Source organism: Apteryx mantelli, chromosome 12, assembly GCF_036417845.1.
Source record: "Apteryx mantelli isolate bAptMan1 chromosome 12, bAptMan1.hap1, whole genome shotgun sequence".
NCBI classification, from domain to species: domain Eukaryota; kingdom Metazoa; phylum Chordata; class Aves; order Apterygiformes; family Apterygidae; genus Apteryx; species Apteryx mantelli.
The window spans coordinates 22677992-22699751 of NC_089989.1; the positions used below are offsets into that span (position 1 = coordinate 22677992).

The 21760-nt window shown below is 39.2% G+C and overlaps 1 protein-coding gene across 1 annotated transcript in view; it reads right to left on the reverse strand.

The window, feature by feature from the left end:
* MDFIC2 (MyoD family inhibitor domain containing 2) overlaps nucleotides 1–21016 on the reverse strand; it is a 49763-nt gene extending 28747 nt beyond the window's left edge. The window contains exons 1-2 of the mRNA XM_067303671.1: nucleotides 20942–21016; nucleotides 20172–20259 (exon numbers count right to left, since the gene is read on the reverse strand). Of these exons, the coding sequence (XP_067159772.1) occupies nucleotides 20172–20259 (88 nt within the window). The 5' untranslated portion in view covers nucleotides 20942–21016. The remainder of the gene's footprint in view (nucleotides 1–20171; nucleotides 20260–20941) is intronic.
* Nucleotides 21017–21760: the final 744 nt, after the last annotated feature.

Here is a 21760-nt window from a genome sequence, read left to right on the forward strand (position 1 = left end):
TCATCCTTGCTCTGAAGACATTTTCCTACCATCCAAGCTAACTTTTTTTTGCTTTCCCAAATATGCATGAGGGCGGGTGTCCTGCTGTGGGGGTGGAGAGAAGTGCAATGAGGTAAATAATTCCAAAGAGGGTATACCAGACAGCACTGCAGGTTCTTCAAAACTTGATTTTTCTGGGATGATTCTGTTTCCTCCCCATTCTTGGTGGTGCTTGCTTGTTTGTTTTTCATCACAGTAAAGGGTCACATTCTGTTCTCACATGTGTTTTCTTTTTTTCTTTTAAAGCTGAATTGCTCTTAAAGATGCCAAGACAATTATGATTTCAATCATGCCCTAAATTGAGCTTTGGATATTTTATTTATATTAGGTAGTGCCAGTGATAATAAAACAAGGGATTGATTCTGCCTTAGTTTTTATGGTAGTGCTAATAAAGTTCTCTGGCTCCCAGATAACGTCTAACAGACCCTATACTGCAGTGAAAAACTATATTTAAGACTCAACTGCTGGTTATTGTCTAGGAAATGTTGAAGACATATTTTAGTAGCACGTTAGTAGAAAGTTAACTGTAGTGGGTAGTGACTTCTACCGTGACCAGAAATCTGTCCATCTAGATGCTCAGTGCAGAAATAGTTGAAAAGTCCCTGTCCCTGAAAACTCAAGGTCTAAGCAGATAAGGAGTTTACAGATGAACTGTAGCATGGATCCCCCAAAGATCACATAGGCAGCCTAGGAATGGCCAGGTATCATGCTTTGTTCTTTTGTGTATTAGATGGATGATAAAAGGCATTTTTCTCCAATTTTAAATAATGTTGTAATCTCTTACAATCTTCATCCTCTATTTGCTAAAATTGTTGCTTCATTTTTTTTTCCTGTAATCAGGGAGAGAGCTGTGTTGATTCCTTTTCTAGATGACTTTTCAGCTGTTTATGGTGTACTGGGAAAAAGGCTGCACGTTCCCAGCCTGCTGATTACTCCTTGACCTCTTTCCGATTCCTTTAGGTTCGATTTGATTTTTTTTGTATGAGAATATTTATGTAATTTCAGTGAAACTGCTAAAGTTCTCCCAAGAGAAGGTGAATTTATGAGAGTTCCCATTATACTTCTCTTAGAACAAACTTTCACAAAATATTAAGGAAGGAAAACTACAGAATTGCACTAAAATCAGCAAATAAATACATATATAAAATATTGCTGTCTTGTGAAACTAAACAGGAGAACTATATCTCCCTTGAAATTCACAGTAGCTTAGAGCTGCATGATTTTTGGGAACAAGCTAGACCAATAGAATTATCCAGTCTGACCGGGGCACAAGAGAGCTCATAGAACTGTCCTCAGTAATTTTTTTGTTGGACTGAATTATTCTTCCCTGCATAAATGAACACAAACCCCACTGCACTGTGGTAGAGGCCCCCATCTTTAAAGCTAGGTGCTGCTCCCTGAAAGCCAAAAGGAGTTTTGCCATTGACTTTGAAAGTAGGAACGAGCCCTTTATTTGCAACTTAAAGCAAGTAGGTTAGAATTATGAAGAATGATTATTTAAAATAGCAATGATGTAATATCAGTGTCAATTCCATTATTTTAACAGATGTAAATTTGCTCTGCTCTTGAACTCTGGTGAATTTTAATGGCAATATTAAAGAGATACTATTAAGACTACTTAAAAGAACTATTTGTAAAAAGTGTCTCCAGTTAGGGGAAAAAAGTTTAAATTGCTTTTTTATTCAGTCTGCACAATTATTTATTTGAATGGTTTTGTATATTGCAAATTAATATGTATTAGAAGCTAAAAAGATCATGCTAATAATACCAATAGTCATTGGATATAGGAGAGCTTGCACTGTTTAGAAGAAGAAAATAGACCTCTTATCCAGCCACAGTTTAGATAGCCTTAACTACAGGGCAAATACAGAATTTATAAAGTATATTATGGACAATGTATATGAAGAAACTACTTGAAAATCGGCTGTCTAAATAATTTTACCTGGTAGGGCAAATTTATGTAGACTGCAAGGCAAGTTCCATTTCAATAAATCTAGTGTTGTACCTGCCTGATGACGACTACTGTCACTTTCTTAGCAGTCAAAGGGAATTGAGGATTCAGGGGTACTGACAGGATCCGGTTCTAATTCTATGTATTGGGTTTTGCGCAACCTGCATTCCAGCGGGACACCAATGGGAAACAGAGGCACCTGTGGCCAGTCCTGGAAACAGACCTTTTAAGATCTGTGCACAAAGCTATTAACACCTGCTATTTCAAGAGGGCTGCATTTTCAGGAGGGAAAGTTTAACTGTTTTAAAACCAATCCTACTGCTGCAATTCAGAGCTTATAAAATTAAATGGAAGACCCTGAATGGTGGCATTGCACAGACTGGGTTATCACAGGCCGAAAAGAAGGTGCTGCCACTTTTGTGGGGTGGTGTTTCTTTTTCTTTTTTTGGAAATGAATTGGATGAGTAATAACAGAATTTAGAAAATGATACTGAGAATCAGGGAAATCTAGATTGTAATAGTACAGTACTGGCATTTTTATTAAGGGCTCAACTTTTTTGTCATTGAAGTCAATGACAATTTTGTGGTCTTTAACTCATCTACAGCTACTAGTTTGGGGTCCCTCAATTATTTCTGACTATTTCTTATAAAATGCAGAGCTAATCTGCAAGAAATGCTGAGCACCAGCCACTGCAAACAAAGTTGGTAGGTACCATAATATTCAACTACTCATAAAGCTGGATATTTAGAATATCTAAGTACTAGTATATGTTACTAATGTATATCTAATTTAGCATTAGGCATATGAGTCCAGTATGTTACTGTCTTGATATATAGGATGCTTCAGTTTCTCAAGATATATGGTAGGATAGAGGGAGATGAAACCAGGCCGCAGAGCTGGGATCTGAACTGTTCCTAAGTTTGAAAAGGCTCATGACTGGGATTTCATTTGGTTTGCTGTAGAAGTATGATCCAGTCCCAAGGTTTGTATCTAGGAAAGAATTTATTTCATGTTTCTAAGTTATTAGTTCACCTCCACTCCTATTAATCGTTTTGATGCAGCTGTAGGCTGTTTGGTTAATGACTGGAAGAATTTTAAGAATCTCAAATGTAAAAAATTATCACAAGTTTCTTTCACCTTAGTCCTATTAGAAAAAGAAAATATAAGCAGTCTAAGCAAAGCTGGATCTTGTGAATCATTTGATCTAACCATTGTTTCTTCTTACATTGTACTCTTACTTAGTAGAGTGCCTTTTTTGCAAGTACTCAAATTTGATCCAAAGAACAATGTCTCTTTCCATTAGTTTTTGTTTCCTCTTGCTGCAGACAAAGTGGAATATTACGAAGGGCAAATTCATGGAAGTCAGTTCTCAGCTTTCCCTCAGGGGGGTCAAGCAGCCTTCTTCATCTTAAAATCAGTCTTTCAGTTGTGCAAAAACTACCTTTCACTTCTGAAAAAGCCACTATATGTAAAAACCTGGACTGACCTATTGTGGCAGTAGAGAAAGCAAGGGTATATTTGACTGTAGCTTGTGTACGTTCACATATATATAGGCTTAGACATTGTGTGTAAATACAATCTACATGGGCAGAGAATGTGGATTTTTTTCTGTCAATAGAATCACGCTGTGGCTAGTAGATTTTGTTCTTATCTCTGGCTATGGAAACATTTTCTATATAGCACCAAACAGCCGGCTGCTCCCAGTCTTCCAGCCACCACTTCTCCCTGATTTGGTGTGACTGACCCAGAACAGAGTGCTCAGTGCAGCCTGTTTGTAGCACAGTTGACTAAAGCAACTGCAGTTCAGTCAGTATAAGGTTTTAAAGCAGAGCCAAACCAAGCCTAATGGGCAAATCACAGCAAGCTTGGAAGGGATCTTTTGCCAAAATTCAAACCCTGTTCTGCCAATCTGCTTGCAACTTAATGGTACAGTCTACACAGTGCTCTTGAGAATAATAAATATATAATCCCATATCCCACAGTCCATTACCACATAGCGTTTGAAAAATTTCCCATTAACAAAACACAGTACGTGCAGGTAATAATATCAATGTGTCTCATTAGAGGGGGAAAAATGGAAAATATGCATTGTATTAAAGCTAAGTTCTAGCCTCTTGCACAAAGCTTGAGAAAAATGTATTTCTCCAGGTGGTCTCCTAAGTAGAGGGAAGGATACAGTTTCTTGGCTGTTCTAGTGATTAGAGACAGGGCAACACCATACTTGTGATATGGTCTTTATTTTGGGCCAGTGCGTTCTTCATCTTCCTCCTCTATCAGAAACAGATTCAGCAAAATGCCTCGGCACAAGCCTAACTTCATATGAGTAATTCCACTGACTTTTCACTCAATCCTGGTTAAAAAAATCATATCCAATATTTGTCTTGGCTTCTGTCAGTGTTGCATAGATGGCTTCAGGTTGCAGAGCAACCTGTAGAGACTCCTGCTCTGATTTCCTTTAGCAATAATAAAGATCTTGTGTGTAATAGATGTAGGTGGGGCTAAAGTATGGGGATTGAACCCATGGGAAAAATATTACAGGAGAAATATATGTGCATATACATGCCTTGCAGACCCATAACATGAAAAGCACATACCAGGCCTCTCAAACCTTTGTGTGTATAGGATCTTTTCTTACCGTTTTTTAGGAATGCTTGAGACTGAAATCAGTACTACAAAATGCTATTGATGGAAATGGAAGAATAACATTGGCATTATCAGTTTCAGCAAGCAGCCTTTGCTCTTTAGGCCTCAGTCATTGATCCTCTGTTGAACCAGCTTATGCCTGGGCACAGAAAAGCACTTGTTCAGTTTGGAAGGAAGCTAGGTAGTTGCTAAATACTCTGTCTGAAGGAGAATATTTAAAAGGACCAAACTGCTTGTGAATAAATGAGCAAACTAATTCTACTCTTTTGCTGTTTGGGCTGAAACCATCAAATCCATAATCTGTTTTGGTGTTTAGGACAAACTCCACTTTTCAGATTTATGAAATTGAATACAACTGTTCCTTGGATAAAAGCAAGCATGTGAAGGATCCTAGCAGGTTTCCTAGCATGCTTTAGGGTAGCTTAGGTGAAAGCTGATATACCCCTGGTGCATCTGTTTCCACCTGGGATCTTGCACCTTGCTGTTAATGCAGTGTTTCTGGAGAGGTCTCTAACCTATGGGAAAAACTTAGCTGAAGAAGTTTGTAGGAGGAGGTTTGTTGCTTTTTCTGTTCATATAAATATCCACAAAACACGCGTGGCCCTTAAAGAGCCCTGTTAGGTGGAACAATTCCCCTGGCAGTATAGCACCATGTTTCTGCTATCGCATGGGCCTGTGCACTCAATACAGCTGCACAATGTATCATGTAACACCTTCACCTGCAAGCACACTAGCTTGCTGTTGTAGCAGGGACCCAAAACTGCAAATAGCAATAGCCAAGAAAACTCCCTGGTATACAGCACTGTCACTGTGAGGCATAAACACTTGAGCCAACAGTCCAAGACTTGTACTCAGTGCCTGAGGCTTGGCAGATCTGACCCAAGGTCTTCAGTCTATCTCAGGCTCTTGTGGTGGTCACACAGCCTGGTCTTCAGTCCAGAAGCTGGGCATGCTGGTGATCTGGCTAAGGAGTGGCTGTGAACCTAAGGGCAGAGTCCCTGTCTCAGCACAGGGTGCTGAAAATAGTCGTGGATCCCAAATCCACTTGCTGATGTTACAATGAAAAATCTTTTCAGGGACAAAGGGGACAACAGCATGCATGCTGCTAAGATTTTACTGTTAGTCCAGTTAATATTCATGTGTCTAACAGTTTATATTCTTTAACAGAAAAACTTTGACAGATTCAACACTGTTGTACAACTGCCTCCTCCCCCAACATTTCCCGCAAGCAAAATGGAGGGGGATGGGGTCTTTTCTGGGAGGAGTGTGATGTTAATTCTTTCTTCTATCACAGTCTTGGGGTCCATTTGGGTTTCTTCTTATACATTTTCTTAACACAGCCTGCTTTGTTTTTCTTGTTTCCCAGCTAAAGTCTGAAAGTTGCACAATAGCTTCTCCAAGCCTCAGTCATCACATATAAAGGGCTATTGTTTGTCACCCAACAACTAACTAGGTTTGACGGTCCTTTTCCATGTGTGGTGTTCCCAGAGCTAATTTCAAACAGGTCAGGCAATAGTCGCTTGACTGCTAGAGTTTTTACAGCAAGCTAAAACCAGCTCAGGACAAGAAAACTTCAGACACTCTGAGACCCTGCACTGTCAGCTCAAGGTAAAGCTTCTGGCCCTTTACTGGTAATGACAAAATCATGTTTACTGGGCTGCACTGGGAGTCTAACTGTAGAGCTGTAGTTTAGCTGGAGGCATAGACTGGGAGCTGTGGGTATGGTGACACAGAGATGTCTTCTTGCCAGCAGTAGCCAGGATCAGCAGCGAGTAGTCAGCAGTAGCCAGGATCAGCAGCTCAGCCTGAAGGATGAGCAGGATGGTTAACAGGCAGTCTGAACTGTCCCCAGCCAGATGTCTCTGCCAGCTTCAGGGAGCTGCCTGCCCTCAAAATGCAAAAATTTGTGAAATCCACGGCCCCCTGGAGAAAAATGTGTTGCAACCAGAGCCCCACAGAGCCAACATTGCTCTGTTGTTGGGTCTAATGCTATGTTGATGTTCCTGAAGCTCCTGCTATGCTGCCAGCTTGTCCATCTCACTAGTACAGCTCTGTCACTAAATAGCCTGGGTAATGCCTACCCACAGGGATCCAAAACAGACAGAGCATTTAAAGTCATCAGGGCTATTCAGTTGGGGAGGTAACCTTAAGTAACAAATATCTAAGATTCATATGATTATACAGCAGGAGAACTATGTAAAGAAGCAATGTTGTGGACTCCACAATATGAACGTACAGCCGTGATTTGCCTTTCTGTCTCTCTTTGCCTCTCCTTCTCCTCAAACTCAACCATACCACCATTTCTGGAGATTGTGTTCAAAGCACTGCAACTTTGCTAGCAATAGTTGTCTTGGGAAGCTGGTGGTAAGCCCAAATCTTCATTCTGAGCATTGCTGGTGACTGCACACTGGGCAGTGCTGTTCAAGAGGTTCGAAGACTAGAATTGGCAAATGGCAGTGACTCTAGCTGGGCAGTCTCAAAGAGGACTTGCCCTAGTCTTGCTCTCTGGGCTCTGTGGAAGAGGAAATTCTGTATATTCCTTGCTTGACCTGCCTAAATTTTGTGTCTGTGTACAATGAAAAGCCCAGTTCTCTCTCTGGATGCTTCTGTCTGCAACCAAGTTGGCAGGAGGTAGATGGAGTGTGGTTGAGAGCTGCTAGAGCCTTGGCTCTCCTCCCCCATATTTCTTGGAAGAGTAACTGGCCAGGTATAAGAGAGGAGATAAATTATGCCTTTCTAGGGCTATCATAACATACTTCTTGTGCAGCAAGAAGAGGGCAAATGGTGCTGTGCCTCGTTGGGACCTCTGGCAGGCAGGATGAGAGCCAAGGAAAGTTCAGGTTAGGCACTATGCTGTCTGCCTGACAGGGCCGAAACGTGCTACCTAGACATGGGCAGCATTTGTTTTCCCAAAACTGATGAGAATATGTCATCATAGTTCAATCACTCGTTGCTTGGTTATCTGACGACTTTTTGTTTTATGAAAAAGTATATTCACAGATTTAAATAAAACTTAGGAAAATTATGGCTTTTTACATATAAAGCTGTTTTTTTGTGTGAAATTTAACTTGAAATGATCTTAATGACTTATGTAAAGTGAAATATTGGGTTTTCCTTTTTCTTTCTCTTTTAGCCCTAGTCTCACACAGGCATATTAATGATTATTTGTCAAAGTCACACTGTTTGCTTACAAGGTACGAAGGCTTTTTAGACACTATAATGACAGCTTTTGATTCACTTTATAATATTTAGAATAAGCCATAAAAGCCAATCTCTGAACGAACAGACCGCTTTTATTGGCTTTTAGTGCTATTACTGCTATCATAAGTGGTAAATTGGCCTAATGCAAGTAATACTGCTGTGTCATACTGTAAAACCACTGCTTAGTTTCATATTTTATTTTGCATGAAAAAAATTTAAGGCATGGAGATTCTATACAACTGCTGGTGATTCCCTCCAAGTGACAGCGCGGTAAGCTTCCACTGCTGTTTGGATTTTTTGTGCTGTGATTACTGTCTCTTCTGAGATAGGACTGATCATAAAGTTAGGGGCTGAGAGTGCGAGTCAGAGAAAAATCTTCCTAAATTTATGGTATCCATCTGTGGAATGAGCTTTCAGAGCAGAGTGGGTGAATCCAGCCTAGGTCTCTATGAAAGAGTCAAAAAAATCTTTGAGAACACTTCACCTCCATAATGAGAATATTAACAGCACCTGTCTTGCTAATTCCTTAGTCTGTGTATTACTTGCTTTCCTATGCTATGTGGGCAGTACCAAAAATCTGTGCACCAAAGCTGACTGACTTCACTGGAAATAGCTCTGCTGGGAGCAGCAGGGTGTCTTTAGAACCTGTCTCTGTGGTCCTTTGCAATCTTCCTGCCTCTGTTAGGTACCTGGACAGATGATTTTTCCAGATAGAAGTGACAATAAATATAGCTGAAAGTTGCTATAGCTCAGGCCATTCTTCTAGCAAAAAGTTATTTAAACTTTTATTTCTGAAAGTGAGTATCTACATGAAGTTCATAAGCTATTTGTCTATTTAAATCATAATTAAACTAGAAACATCAAACCATCACTGCTTAGCTTGAGACTGGAATGGGCATATTTCAAATACTTTACACTAGATCTTTCTTATATATGTCTTGTTTAAAATTATCAATAGTATTTTAAAATGCAAACACTTAAAATATCTGAAGTAGCCAATACATTGTCACAACTTTCTACTTAAGCAGAATGACTACCAGGTGCCACGGTTAGTTTTTTCCTGTGATTGTCTTTACTTTCATTCCCTCTCACCCTCTTTCTATTATATTGCTTAGTTGTGAAAAATACATTTGGAATTCAAAGATTTAAAATTTCAACTAAAACAGAACAGAACTTCTCTATTTTTTTTTCCAAGTCAGGAAAAAAAGTTAGTTTATCACCATCATAATACTTTATTTGGTTTTATTTCCCAGGATAGTATTGGTATATGACAGAAATTATTGAGGAAAAAGCAAAGTTGAAGTGAAGAGGTTTACATTTAGTTATGAATGTTAGGGGCTTTTTTCCATTCTTTATCTTTCCCTTTGCCTATTTACTGTCAAAATGGATTCACTATAGTCAGAAATACTATACTATAGATTTTGTCTATGAGGATTTATCAGCCATGGTGTAACTTTAGGACCTGCAACATAGATGATATGTCTATGTTACAGTCTTAAACAGAAAGCATTAAATTTCAACTTGGTCTGAGTCAAATCCAGAATTGTTGTACCTGTAACAGTGTGCATTGCCTAGCATATTAGGCTTCCATTAATTGACAAAAGAGAAGCAAACTATGATTGTTTAGTTTAATTTTGACTTCTTTGGTGTTCAGTGAGTATGCCAAGTGAGAGTAACTTACAAGCCAGAAAACTGAAAGAAGGGCACCTGTTAGCAGTATGTTACATGAAGCAGCCCTGCAAAACTGGAATCACCGAAGGAGGTACTCTATATCTTTCTATCACTCCTCTCAACTTATTTTGAAGCTCTGTGTAGGTAAGTGTGGGTGTCATTTAGAAAGCCAGCATAAAGCATGGGTGAGAGTTAACCTGGAAGTGACCCTTCTTTTGACTCTCAACACACAAGTCAAACTTTAGGAAGGCTAGAGATTGGAAATACCAGTCTAAATCTGGCTTTAGCAATACATAATACGAACATGGTCTTGAGAGCTGCTTTGTTTGAGAATGAAGACTGAATGAACATAGAAGATAAATGATTCTAGTTTGGGGGGGGGGAAGTGTAGTGTGTTTTAAATTTAGCTTAAATTTGAAAGTTCAATAGCCATATGTAATTCCATGTTACACTACACAACCATTAAAAAAAAGATTAGTCTAATGACTGAGAAGTGCTTATCTGAGTAATAATCATCGGTTTAGCTGAACACATGCCTGAAATAATTATTTACTTAAAAAATGCTGTTGGAACAGGAAGAAGAATCAGAGATTCCAACTTTCGTTTTGGCACCCAAGTTGTATCTATAGATGTGTGATCGCATTTTAACCATGTGTATTAGATGCCATGTGCAACAAAGGGGCAATTTGGGGTTAAAATAGTTTAACTTTTTTTTTAGACAACTGTGTTTACAAAGGTCGCATGACAGATAAGACTCTTTGTTAATCTGATTCGTGATGGGCTTGCTTCAGTAGGAATATATTACTTTGACCTGTATTATTTTACTCTGAAGAACTTAAATAAGTGTTCATATTTAGCCAAGCATCTGCTCTTTAACTACAGGTGCAGTAGTATTGCAAAACTGTGTTCCTATCACAACTTAATAGCCCAGATCTTTGGGAAAATTGGCATCTACATCCTTGCTGATTTGCAATAGCATTTTCTTTCTTTTGAAACTGCATGTACGCATATTTCAGCAAATGTACAGAGAATCATAATTTTTGTTAATAATCAGTTCTCATCTCTAGCATGGCAGCAGCACAGAGCAGTGCATCTCCTCTATCTCTGGAACCTACTGACATGTTCAGGCTGAAGTTTTTCTTGCTGCATGTACTTCTGTACTGTGTATATTTATTTGTGTGTGAGAAAAGAAAACATTATCATCTTTAACTGCAGCAATCACAAGCACATTAAGTAGACAGATAATAAACAATTCATCTGAATTTATGATTTAGTTAATTGTTTGCTTGTTTTTATCTAATGTGTTCATTGAGATTAAAGACTGAAACTAGAATGAGACTACATAATCAGGAGACCTTAAGAGACTGTTTAACTTTTATAGGATGAAAATTAATCTAGTTTAGGGAGAGAGCAGGGATCTCTTGTACCATTTATTATCACTTACGTGGTAAAGAGGCCTTGTGCAGTTCTCTTCAAAGAGATTAATCTCACTTTATAGTAAGAACCATCAAGAAACTTGGATGAGGGTTTCAGCACCTAATTTTTGTGTATGCCCTTCTGCCTAGTAGTTTCCAGAGTCCCAGGTTCAACTCTGTTCAGCAGATGAAAAGAATGAAATAACCAGGAACAATAAGTTGATAGGAGAGGTATGGTAACAAGGGGAATGAAAACCAGGAAAACTACTAAGAAGCCCCAGGGACAACCACCCCCTCAGTGGACTTACAATTGCTCCACTTGTATTGGGCACCTCAGCCAGCCACTGCTCCACAAGTAGAGCAGGAGCAGATGCTCTAATCCCTTCACACCTACTTGAGTGAGACCCTACTGATCAGAACAGCTGGTGGGCTGAGTGTTACCCAGGCTCAAATCCCTCTCTGCCTGCTCTTGGAAGTGTTCTGTGTCCAGAAAGTTAAAGTATATTCTTCTCCCAAACCCACCTGTTAAAATTTTTCCACTTTTTAATGAATAGCCAAATACTCTTTGTAGCAGTGACTAGAGCCAGTCTCCTGCCTCTCATTCAAGTGTCCTACCTGCTTGTGGAGTCATTCCCAATCTCTCTGGAGCGATGAGTTTAAGTAGTCCATTCAAACTTAGGTGTTTGAGACTCTCCAAAACACAATACTAGACAGAACATTTGATAGTCTGGTGACTGGGAATTTCTTCTGGGAGAAGTGAATTCAAGTCCTTTCATGCTGTTATGTGCTCTCAGCCCAGATCTTAAGTCCCAGATGAACTCAGCAATCACTAAGCTATTTTAATAAGGGTTTTATGGTGGAAATCCCTCATCTGGTCTTGTGTGAGGTGTCTTAGAAAAGAGCCTGGCTGGTGAATCTCAGTGCAGCTAAGTATAAGGCAGGTGTCTAGGTGCTGAACAGGGTCTTGCCTTTAAGATTCTGGTCTTACCTTGCAGATACATGGTGCCATTTTCTTTTTGGAAACATAGTTTTCTGCAAAGTTCAGATGGCTAAATCTTCTGTTTGTCTAATTCTGGGCATCTAAAGAAATAATTCTTGGTGTCTAACTATCTCTCCATTATGGATTTAGTTCTAAATACTTGTTGAAAAAATTGGGAAAGCAAATTCCTATGAACCTCAGCTAACAAGATCAATATTTCAACTAAATTCACTTTTGGTCTTTGTCTAAGCTTTTCTTGTAATGCCTGTCATCATAACCTACAGACATAGCACCATAAACAGTAGATAACTTGCATGCCCAGGATTTAGCCCATTTACTGCAATTTGTTTTGAGCACTTGGAAGCAGTTGTATTTTGGAGAGTGATAGTAAATCTTCCTTGAGAAGAGAGGAGACCTATTTTTTTCATAATCTAATTATCCTTAAATTCCCAGATTGCCTTTGTATCAGAGGGGTTCAGTCAGATTTTGTTTTACACCTCAATATGACTGACAATCTGGCTCTACATATCAGTATATAATTTGCAGGGCTATAAAACACCTTCTGAAAATTGTTGGAATTAAAAGAGAAACTTTTGCTGTGGAAAAAAAGTATGAAATGACAAATGTGGTTGCTGGAGCTGGTCACAAACCTGAATTTCTACTTGGGGAATTCGGACATTTGGAGATGTTTTTGTTGAAAAGTGGAATTAAAGGTCAGTAACTTTAAATTTTCTGTGAAACAAATTTTGAAAAATGTCCAAATTTCACTAGCACGTGTTAGACTGAGTGATGATTTACTCTTGACCATGCAGTACGTAGCTGGAGACTGGCACTGAACTGTTTACATCTGCTATTAAAAGCCTTCAAACTCAGGATAACAGTAAATCAGGCTTGCACAATAGTTGTTTTCTGATGGGATTCATATTAAGGAATTAAAATCTTTATAAATGAGTTAAAAGGTCACTAGTAGGTTTGAAATGTCTGTTTTTCATAGTTTTTGGACATCTAATACACAATTAGACTTCAAGGTCTTATTGTTTCCCTCCAGAACAAAGTGAGTATAACTCCCAGTGCTCTTTGCATTACTCCAGGTTACAAGGAATACAAATAATGCTGCTTTTTTTTTTTTCCTTGAGCTTTCAGAAGTGTTAGCTAAAGTTGATTAAAGAAACTGTCAGTGTGCTCTGCCTTCATTTTTGAAGAGAAGCAAACACTTTCTGGAAGTGATGCATTTACTGGAGTCAAAGGCCAATGAAATTCCTAATAGAGAATATACAATCAAGAACAGTAAAAATATGAATCTTCTGAAAAACTTATCACTGTTAATAGTACTTTTTTTAATCATCCAGGCTAGTTATTCTGTCTACTACATGCATCTTTCTGGCCTGTACTCTCAGAGCTGGGAGAACAGTTTTGCTTTTGACACTTCCCTCTGTGAACTGAAATGGTAAAAAATGAGACAACTTGTGAATGGTGTGTTTCACTCCTCCTACCTCATTTATGCCCTAAAACAGTTACAGGTGCTTGTCTTAAACATACTGGGACAAATTAAGGTTTTTGCAAGCCAATGCAACTCCTTTAGTTTAGTGGAATTACATGTCACTTTGATCCTGACACTTAGCCTCAGATTTTCCATGCACCATGGTTTGCCATTTTAAGCAGGAAGCACTCTGGAAGTTCTGGGAGATGCAGATACTTTTGACATGTACACCCTTGAGAAAATCAACAGCAAATGAGTATCTGAGTTACAGTAGAATCCTGTTTTTTCCTGGACTCACACAAACAAAGGCAAAGCTAAGAAAAATTTGCTCAAACGCAATATATAATTTGCTCTGCAAGACCTTTAAGGGTGTATGAGACAAAGAACATCTTCAGGTTTTCCCAGCACTGGCAGTTGAGTGCAGTAGACGTTTTTCTTCATCTGTGGAACAAATTCACCTAAGCCAACATTGCTTCCTATATTTTTACAGTCAATATCCAGTGCAAGAGTGTGACTTTAAAGACTACTGTTCAGAGAAGTCTCACTGTCTTTACTGAACATTCCACCTTTATGGCAGTGTTCAAAGCCTTTCATTTCCAAGGACTCTGCAGTTCAAAGATCAAGGACCACTGAGTTTATAAAACTATAATTAGGACTGGTGAGCTGGGACCATTGCAGATTTCATGTACTCCCTCTGCATTGGAAGAGAGTCTTTAAATCTGCTGTTTTACAGCTTAAAGGAAGGGTTGTCTTGATTAATTCATTTGGTCATAGTCCTGAAGCTGACAAGGCATCTTCCAGGAATTTGAGCCCCCTGGGATCCTTGTCATCGGTTTTTAAATGCACTTTTTTTTTGTGGTTCTTATCTGGAAACAGTCTACTTAGATTTCTAGCATTCATCTTATAGGCATTTGGCATTTTCTGTGTTACATGAAACTGAGAGGTATTTCTTTGCTGTCAGTCTTTTATAAAGCTCTTCAATTCAATGACTTCAGTTTGGAAGAAGACATAAAAAAGCTTCTGGACCAAAGTCAGCAAAATTCAGAAAACAAGTGTCTGTGTGTGTGTAGAATTACATTCACTGATTTCTGAATTTTCAAAAAAAATTTGAAAACGTGTCATTTAACTCCCTAAATGTATTTGTGCAAGTCGGATCAGAACACTGTGTTGAGAATACTCTCTCTGAAACCTATGTAAAAAGTCTTGACCATTACTCCAGCCCTTGCAAAAAGCTGGAAGGTTGTGAAAGAACTGGGAATTTATCTGGGAGAATTCTCCCTGGGAAAAAACAGTTTCATGATGTTATATCCTTCCTGTGTTGCTGCTGCTTGTAAAAGTCTCTTAAAACTCCTAGGTATCTAGGGAAGGGGCATTTGAGTGCTGCAGAAGCTGAGGGTTTTGCTATTACTATCAGGAATATATTCCAGGGGCAGGCTGCAGGATGTTATGGTGAGGTGCAATTAGGAATAGACTGCTCCAGTATTGGATTTCTGGGATGTACCAGTAAGAAATGTGGCACAACCTCACCCAATGGGATTACTTGTGGAATAAGGTATTATTTGAATAATGCCGCTACAGCCCTATCTATGATATGAGTAAATCTGCCTTTTCATATGAACTGTGGTCCTTAGAGGGGTGAAATATAATCCTGAACAGAGGCTCTATTTAGCACTTAAGCCCTATTTTATGGTTTAAGTGCTGACCTCATACTGACCCTCAGTACAGGGCTGAATTTCACCCTACAGCGAAAATCTGTTGGCTAGAGCAGCTGATTAAAGAAATCAGGGCTAGACATCTTACTATTCGCAAGACAGTGAAAACAGGCTTATTTTTGACAAAATATTTCTGATTTATGGGAATTTTAGTGCAGAAAGGGGCTATTTTGGAAAAAGTCTTGAGATTAACATTTTAGTTATACTTTTGGCAGGAGAGCAAGGACGCCATTTCATTAACTTTTTGCTGGAAGTTATATATGGAGGGCATTTGTGTACACAGCTGGGCAGCATAAAACAGAAGGGCTTTGTGTGGAAAATATCATGAAATGAAATTTCATTTCTGTGCAATTTGGACCTGCATTCCTGAGCTACCCTGGTCATTTTTGAATGAAACCGTAGGAGGGCAGTATTAGGCCCTGACACACTTTCCCTGATGTTCAATCCCTTGCAATGGACACAGAAATAGTGAACAGACCATTGCTGGCCTCCTGTGCAAAATCAATGTCACCTTTTACAGCCTTATGTCAGTCAGATAAGCTCCTGCCTGCTCCCATGTATCCATATGGCTATAATCATCAAGTGATAAGGCGAGATTAAATGTTTGTAAGGAACTCCAAAAGCCACATGCTGAGGCTGGTGTGAATTTAGCTCTGCCTTGACCTCCCTTCCCAGCAGATGGCTGCTATTTGTGCACTAAATCACCAAAAGGGAGGAAAGAGCCCTGGTCTACGTGGAGGAGCCAGCTCTGTGCCAGGCAAGGCAGGAACATCCCTCAGTCAGCCCTCGGGAGCGTTAGTCATCCTTGGGTACTGCACTTAGAAAAGCATCTTAGTGTGGCTTCCAGATTTCACAGACGCTCTTAAGTAACTGTTTGTGCCAGATTAGGAGCCTGTAGAGATCTTTTTTACATGAGGTACCATGGCCTGCTGATTGCACATCTTGCTGGTGCATGAAACAGGTGGGACTCCGATCCGTGCAAAGGACATTTCTTTAAAACTACATGCAGGTTATATTGGCGTTTCTTTACCTATACATCGATGTCTATACATATCTATTCATATTTTATAGACTGACCAAACTACTGTGTTATTGGCCTGCCTGGTCTGTCAACAGATAGGCAATGCACCAGTGAAGCTATGAAGTTATGCTTCCACAGTTTAGCCCACTGTATTTTTATTTTTCAAAAGTAGACAACTCTTCTGTGGCAGAGTTAGTGTGAACTCTCTGAGCATGGTGCATGAGACACTTCACAGACCTGCAGGGTGATCCCACAAACCATCATTTTGTGCATGTCACAGGGCAAAATGCGTATGAGTGGGATGCATATGTACTGAGGACTTCTGCTTCAGTTTTTCAGGGAAGAAACACAGATAACTTTGCAAGAGTTTCTTTGCAAATGGGCCCACCTTTCACTCTGCCCTGATGTTGTATAGCCATTGGCATGGGGAGCTCTGTATTTCCATCCAAATATGCATCCCACCTCCAACAAAGAGCTGTTCCTGATGTGAAGAAGCCACTGGCAATAACTGCTGCTGTAGAAAATAGGAGTTATTGTCTGGCCTTTCTCCTATATCCCAGGCTTTCATTGAGTTTGTTCTTGCCAGCACTAAGGTCAGACGAACAAGAGGAGGCTTAGAGCTACCTTTTCTCAGTGCTTGTTCATACTTGGAACCAATTCTGCTTGGTTCACACCTAATGATCTGATGCAGACCCTTTGAACAGGTTTTCTCATCTGTTGTGTGATCTTCAGAGATAATAGCCCTGAGGGACATATCACATGTCAAAAAAGATTGCCAGTATAAATTCTTTATGCTGTGATGTCTCGGGATAGGACTGAGATCATTCCTTTGTCCTTATTAAGGCCTTCAACCTATGGAATCTCTCATGCTGTTGTCCAGACCCAGGCTTATGTACTGAGCAGTTAGGAGATACAGGGGCATTTTAGGACTTTCTGATAGTCTAGCAAACTGTGACTGCCCATTTGTCAATCTGACTGCTTATTTGTAATATTTATATGTAATCCCATAATGTGCCTGATACCACGGAGGACCTCAATCCCTCCACCAAAAAAAGACTTGTAAGATAAGCAAGAAATAAAAGGGGAGGGCAAATGTGTCGTTTTCCATTTAAAACATACAGTCTAGTGCCATGATTACATAGATGTTTCTCTCCAAGACTGTGCTAGCTTATGCATCATTTTCCCCCTCCCTCAACAGTCTTCTGATTCACTCATGGCAGTGGTGAGTGAGTGCAGCCATAGGTAGAAGTGAGTTACTGAGAGGTAAAGGCATGAGTAGGATCTTTTTAAATTGGTCTTACTTTGCTTAAAGTTCTATTCCTAGAAGCCCAGTCTATTTTATTTTTTTCTGTAATAATACTTTCTATAAGGCTGGTTTGGTTTCTGTTTTGCTTTGCAGAAGTTTTCCCTCGGAATGAGATTCTGATTTCAGCTTTTAGAAGCTGGAAGATAGAAACTAAATATCCTCTTCCAAAAAAGTAAAGATAAATAACTCTGGCAGCCAGATTAACCCATGCACACACCGATTAAACAGCTTCTAATGTTCAAAGCAATGAACAACTAATAAATACCTCATTTCCATGCTGACCCACTGCACTACCAGTCCATGAGCTATTTCTTTGTAAAGCATTAGAAAAAAAACTGGAGTCTATGAAAGATACTAAAGCCACAATCTAGTCTATATTTCTTATGCGTATTTCTGATACTATGTGGTTCATGATTGCTTCTTTTAGAAGGTACAAATAATCAATACAAAACCATGAATAAAAATAACTTTTCTTTAAAACTGGATGCTAAAAGAACATACAGTTTTCTTACTCTGCCTGATGGAAACAGTAGAAGTCTGTTCTCCACAATTCATTGTTTATTGGAATGTCTGAAATCTATATGCAGGGTATTTTTAAAGCATTTAAACATAGAAGTAAAGCTTCTGCTCCAGACAGTTTGGTTTACCATATTTGAAAAATCTAACATGTACCACAGAAGTGTTTAAAGCAAGGAAACAATAACAAATTTGTAAAAATCTCTAATATAATATAAAATGATGTTCGTGTTCATTTACTGAGGAAAATTTCCTTCCCTTGTGACACATGCTTCAGCTATTTATTGACTCAGCTGTTGTATGAGACCTTCAAGGCCCACTTCTGCTTTATTACGCTTTAGAGAGAACAGTTGTCGATAGACAGTTTGGCGTGCTCTTTCTGAAAGAGACCAATTCCTACAAGAGCAAAGCAATTAAAATATTACTAATGACAAAAAAGCTCAGAACAGTGGATGTCCTTAGGAAAAGGAGAAATAGAAAACATCATGGATGACCACCACAAAGCTAAATCAACTCAGGAACATACAGGTGTAAGAGATGCAGTCTGGCTGCTGGAGTAGGTTCAGACCAGAGGATAAAGAGCCACGTTGGACTCTATGGGGAGTCCTGTGTCATCGGTCTTACCCTGTTGTCTTGGCTGCTCAGAGCCTCTTCTCTTATTATGGACTAGATGAAGTCCTCTACACCTTTGCTACGCCTTTTGTGAAGTTGTGATCTGTGCTTAGACTCATGCTGCGCTCTGTTCTGATGGGATAAATACCCAAGCCGGTTCTGGATTTGTTGTTTACGAGCTAAAGCGCAATGTTATCTTGTAGTGTCAGACCTGGTTCTCACCCTGTCGTATTGTTCTCTGTGATGCTCATTTGCAGAGTTGCTACTGATGGTAGCTGATGTCTTGCATGCAGAGGGTTTTGGGTGTCCAGCCAAGTAAAACCTACGTGTTGGCCAGTCAGCTCTGCTTGAGGCTGATTTTCATTCTGTGAAAGTGCTGCGTAAACAATGATCTGTTGGCTGAAGAGTGCAAGGCAGAGACGTTAATTTAGGCCTACTTTATTGCAGCCCCTCCTGTAGCTGAAAGATCTAACTTATAATTAACAAAATGAGCTTAAAATAAATAGTGATATACATTTTACAGATGACATAATGGTTGCTATAAATGAGCATTTTCCTCTGTACTCTCCTTGTTAATGTTTTCAAAATATGAGATCACTTCTAGACTCTTCCCAAGATACTTTTGTTAGGATTAGAATATAACTGTTTTCATTAAAAGCTGTAATTTGCACCTAACCATGGATACGTAATTTGTATCACATATATCTTGAAAAGCTCTGCTTTCAGACTCTCAATTCAATTCATATAGTTCTGTCATATATGTATGTGTATATACAGATATATATTAAAAACTCCTAGATGTGTCTATATGTGATGAAATATAAAGTAACTCTGCTCTGATTGATAAACATATGTAAAGACATCTTTGTAATTAGCTATGTGCTAACTTGGCAAATCAATTTTTCCAGCAAGAAATATATCCTAAGGACCTTCCATCTTTATGCGTATAGGGATATGCAATAAGGAAAGTTAGCGATCATATGTGTTTTTCTTCTTAAAGAGTTTAACAAATAGAACGCAGTATTTGAAGCATCAGTACTTGATGTAAACTAACTGCTTTAATACCTGGCGATTTTCAGCCTTTAAACTGAAAAGGTCCCCTATACCTCTTTTATAACATCTCTACTTCTGAGAGTCTGTATTTCATATACACAAAACGGAAACCGCCGGCAACTTATACTACTTTTTTCAAAGATAATACAGTGCCAAATCCAAAGATTCAGAGCTGATTTTTACTCCTGTCTGAGAAACCCATACAAACATCAATCCACTTCAGTAATCATTTGAGTTAATAAACTTTTTACCAAGAATGAAGAGATTCGTCCATAATTCTTAGTGGTTGTAGTTAGGGTTAAATAAAGCTTTCTCATTGACTGCAAGTAGACTGAAAAAAATGAGCTTTTGGGGCACTCTAAATTTTGGTAATTTAGGCCATTCTGCACCATAAGCAAACATACATGCATGGTTTGTAGATGTCAAACTATGGAATTCCTGTGGTAGAAATCCTGGCCCATGTTTATGTCTGGAAAAGCAGCCCATTTGATTCTTTTTTTAAATCAAAAAAATTTCTGAAAAGTACATTTCAACACAAACCAGTAATTAATAAATCAGCACTGCAACTTACCTTTCTTCAGCCAAGGAATATTTTGCTTGTCATTTTCAAAACTTTCTGTTGGTTTGATTTTTACCTTGTCTGTCTTGGCTTCTGACATCTGTGTGGGAGGAAAGAATTTGGGGATGTCAGAAGTTCTTTTGAAGAAAGTTTCTGACAAAGCAATATGGTCTCTGTTTAGGTTCCTGATGTAACAAATTGTGTTTACTTACACAGACACTTTTTTTTGCAGGTTATTGATACTATATCTCTGTCATTAAATTTATATTCTGTTCCTAAATGCTTTATCAATATTACATGGTTGCTATTTGTAGATGGATTCTCTTGTAATGTAACTATAAATTACATGATGAAATGAATGAGTGATACACTCGGCGCATGCTGGTAATAGATGTACATGTAACACACAGAATAGATACAGTATGGCTAAAAAGGAAGCGTCTGGTCTGCCTGTTTATTGTGATTCAAAGTTGCTGTAAAGCCTGCCATCAGAGAGGTATAATTATATAAATAACGATAAATATTTATAAAGGCAACTTGAACAAAGTGTATCCAAAAAAAAATCTTTACTGCTGCTTGCGATAATTTGTTTGCTCTAAGCAGAGGAATCGCATGCAAGTTACAGCACCGGAGGGTATCATGTATACAGTAGCTATCAGCCCGTACACTGTGGTTTACTTCCACTGCCTGCTAGGAATAAGATTAGGCTGTCCGGGCTTCTCCTAACTGCTTTCTGTTTTCACTGAATCAGATTAGCTAAAGCATTTCTGCATCTTTTTTACCTGTATATTCCAAACGGGGGTGACAGCAGCAGGGTTCAGGCACCGGCGAGGAGTCCTTTCGGCCGAATCCCTCGCTGCGTGTTGATGTCCAGCATTCCCGTGCACTGACAAAACCGAAAGGATGAGCAGTGCACTCTGCCTGCCTGCTGTGTGGTGCTAGATTTGTCTTGCTGCCAGAATCAGCCAACTTACTGCTGAGGGCTTTTTTTCCTTTTTGTTTGCACACACTTCTGGAGCCAGGTATGGTAGGGTAGGAGGGGTGTAATCAGCATCCCAGCACTACTGGAGTGGTAGAAAATCAACAGCTTTAGGAAAAAAAAAAATGGTTTGGAAGGGTTAGTACTGCAGTTCATAATCCAGTGAATCCTCAAGAGGTGGAAGAAAATAAAAAGGGAACCAGGAAATTAATAGTGACAAATCAGATAAGTGTGTCAATGTTTTGCCTAAATGCAAGCTAAAATACTGAAAGATGTAGGAATTGGACCTTAGATATCTATTTACAGCTGCCACTTTGGTAAAGAAAAAGTCTAATCCTGAGCTGAGTTCTGTGAACTCCGCCAGAGCTCAGTAGGGGAAAATCTAGCGTCTCCCAGGAGAGCGGATGTGGGCACTGGATAACCATTAACCCTATTGCAATAGGGCTGAGAGGCCTCTGGTGGGGACCATCATTGCACCAGTGAGCTTGACAGTCAGCAGCTCGGAGGTCACTGATCAATCTGGACTACCCTGAATTTAAAATTTAAGGTTATTAGTTTGCTTTTAAAATTGTCTTGCCAGTGTCGCCAGCAATGTTACTCTAACGTTAGTGGGAGCAGGATC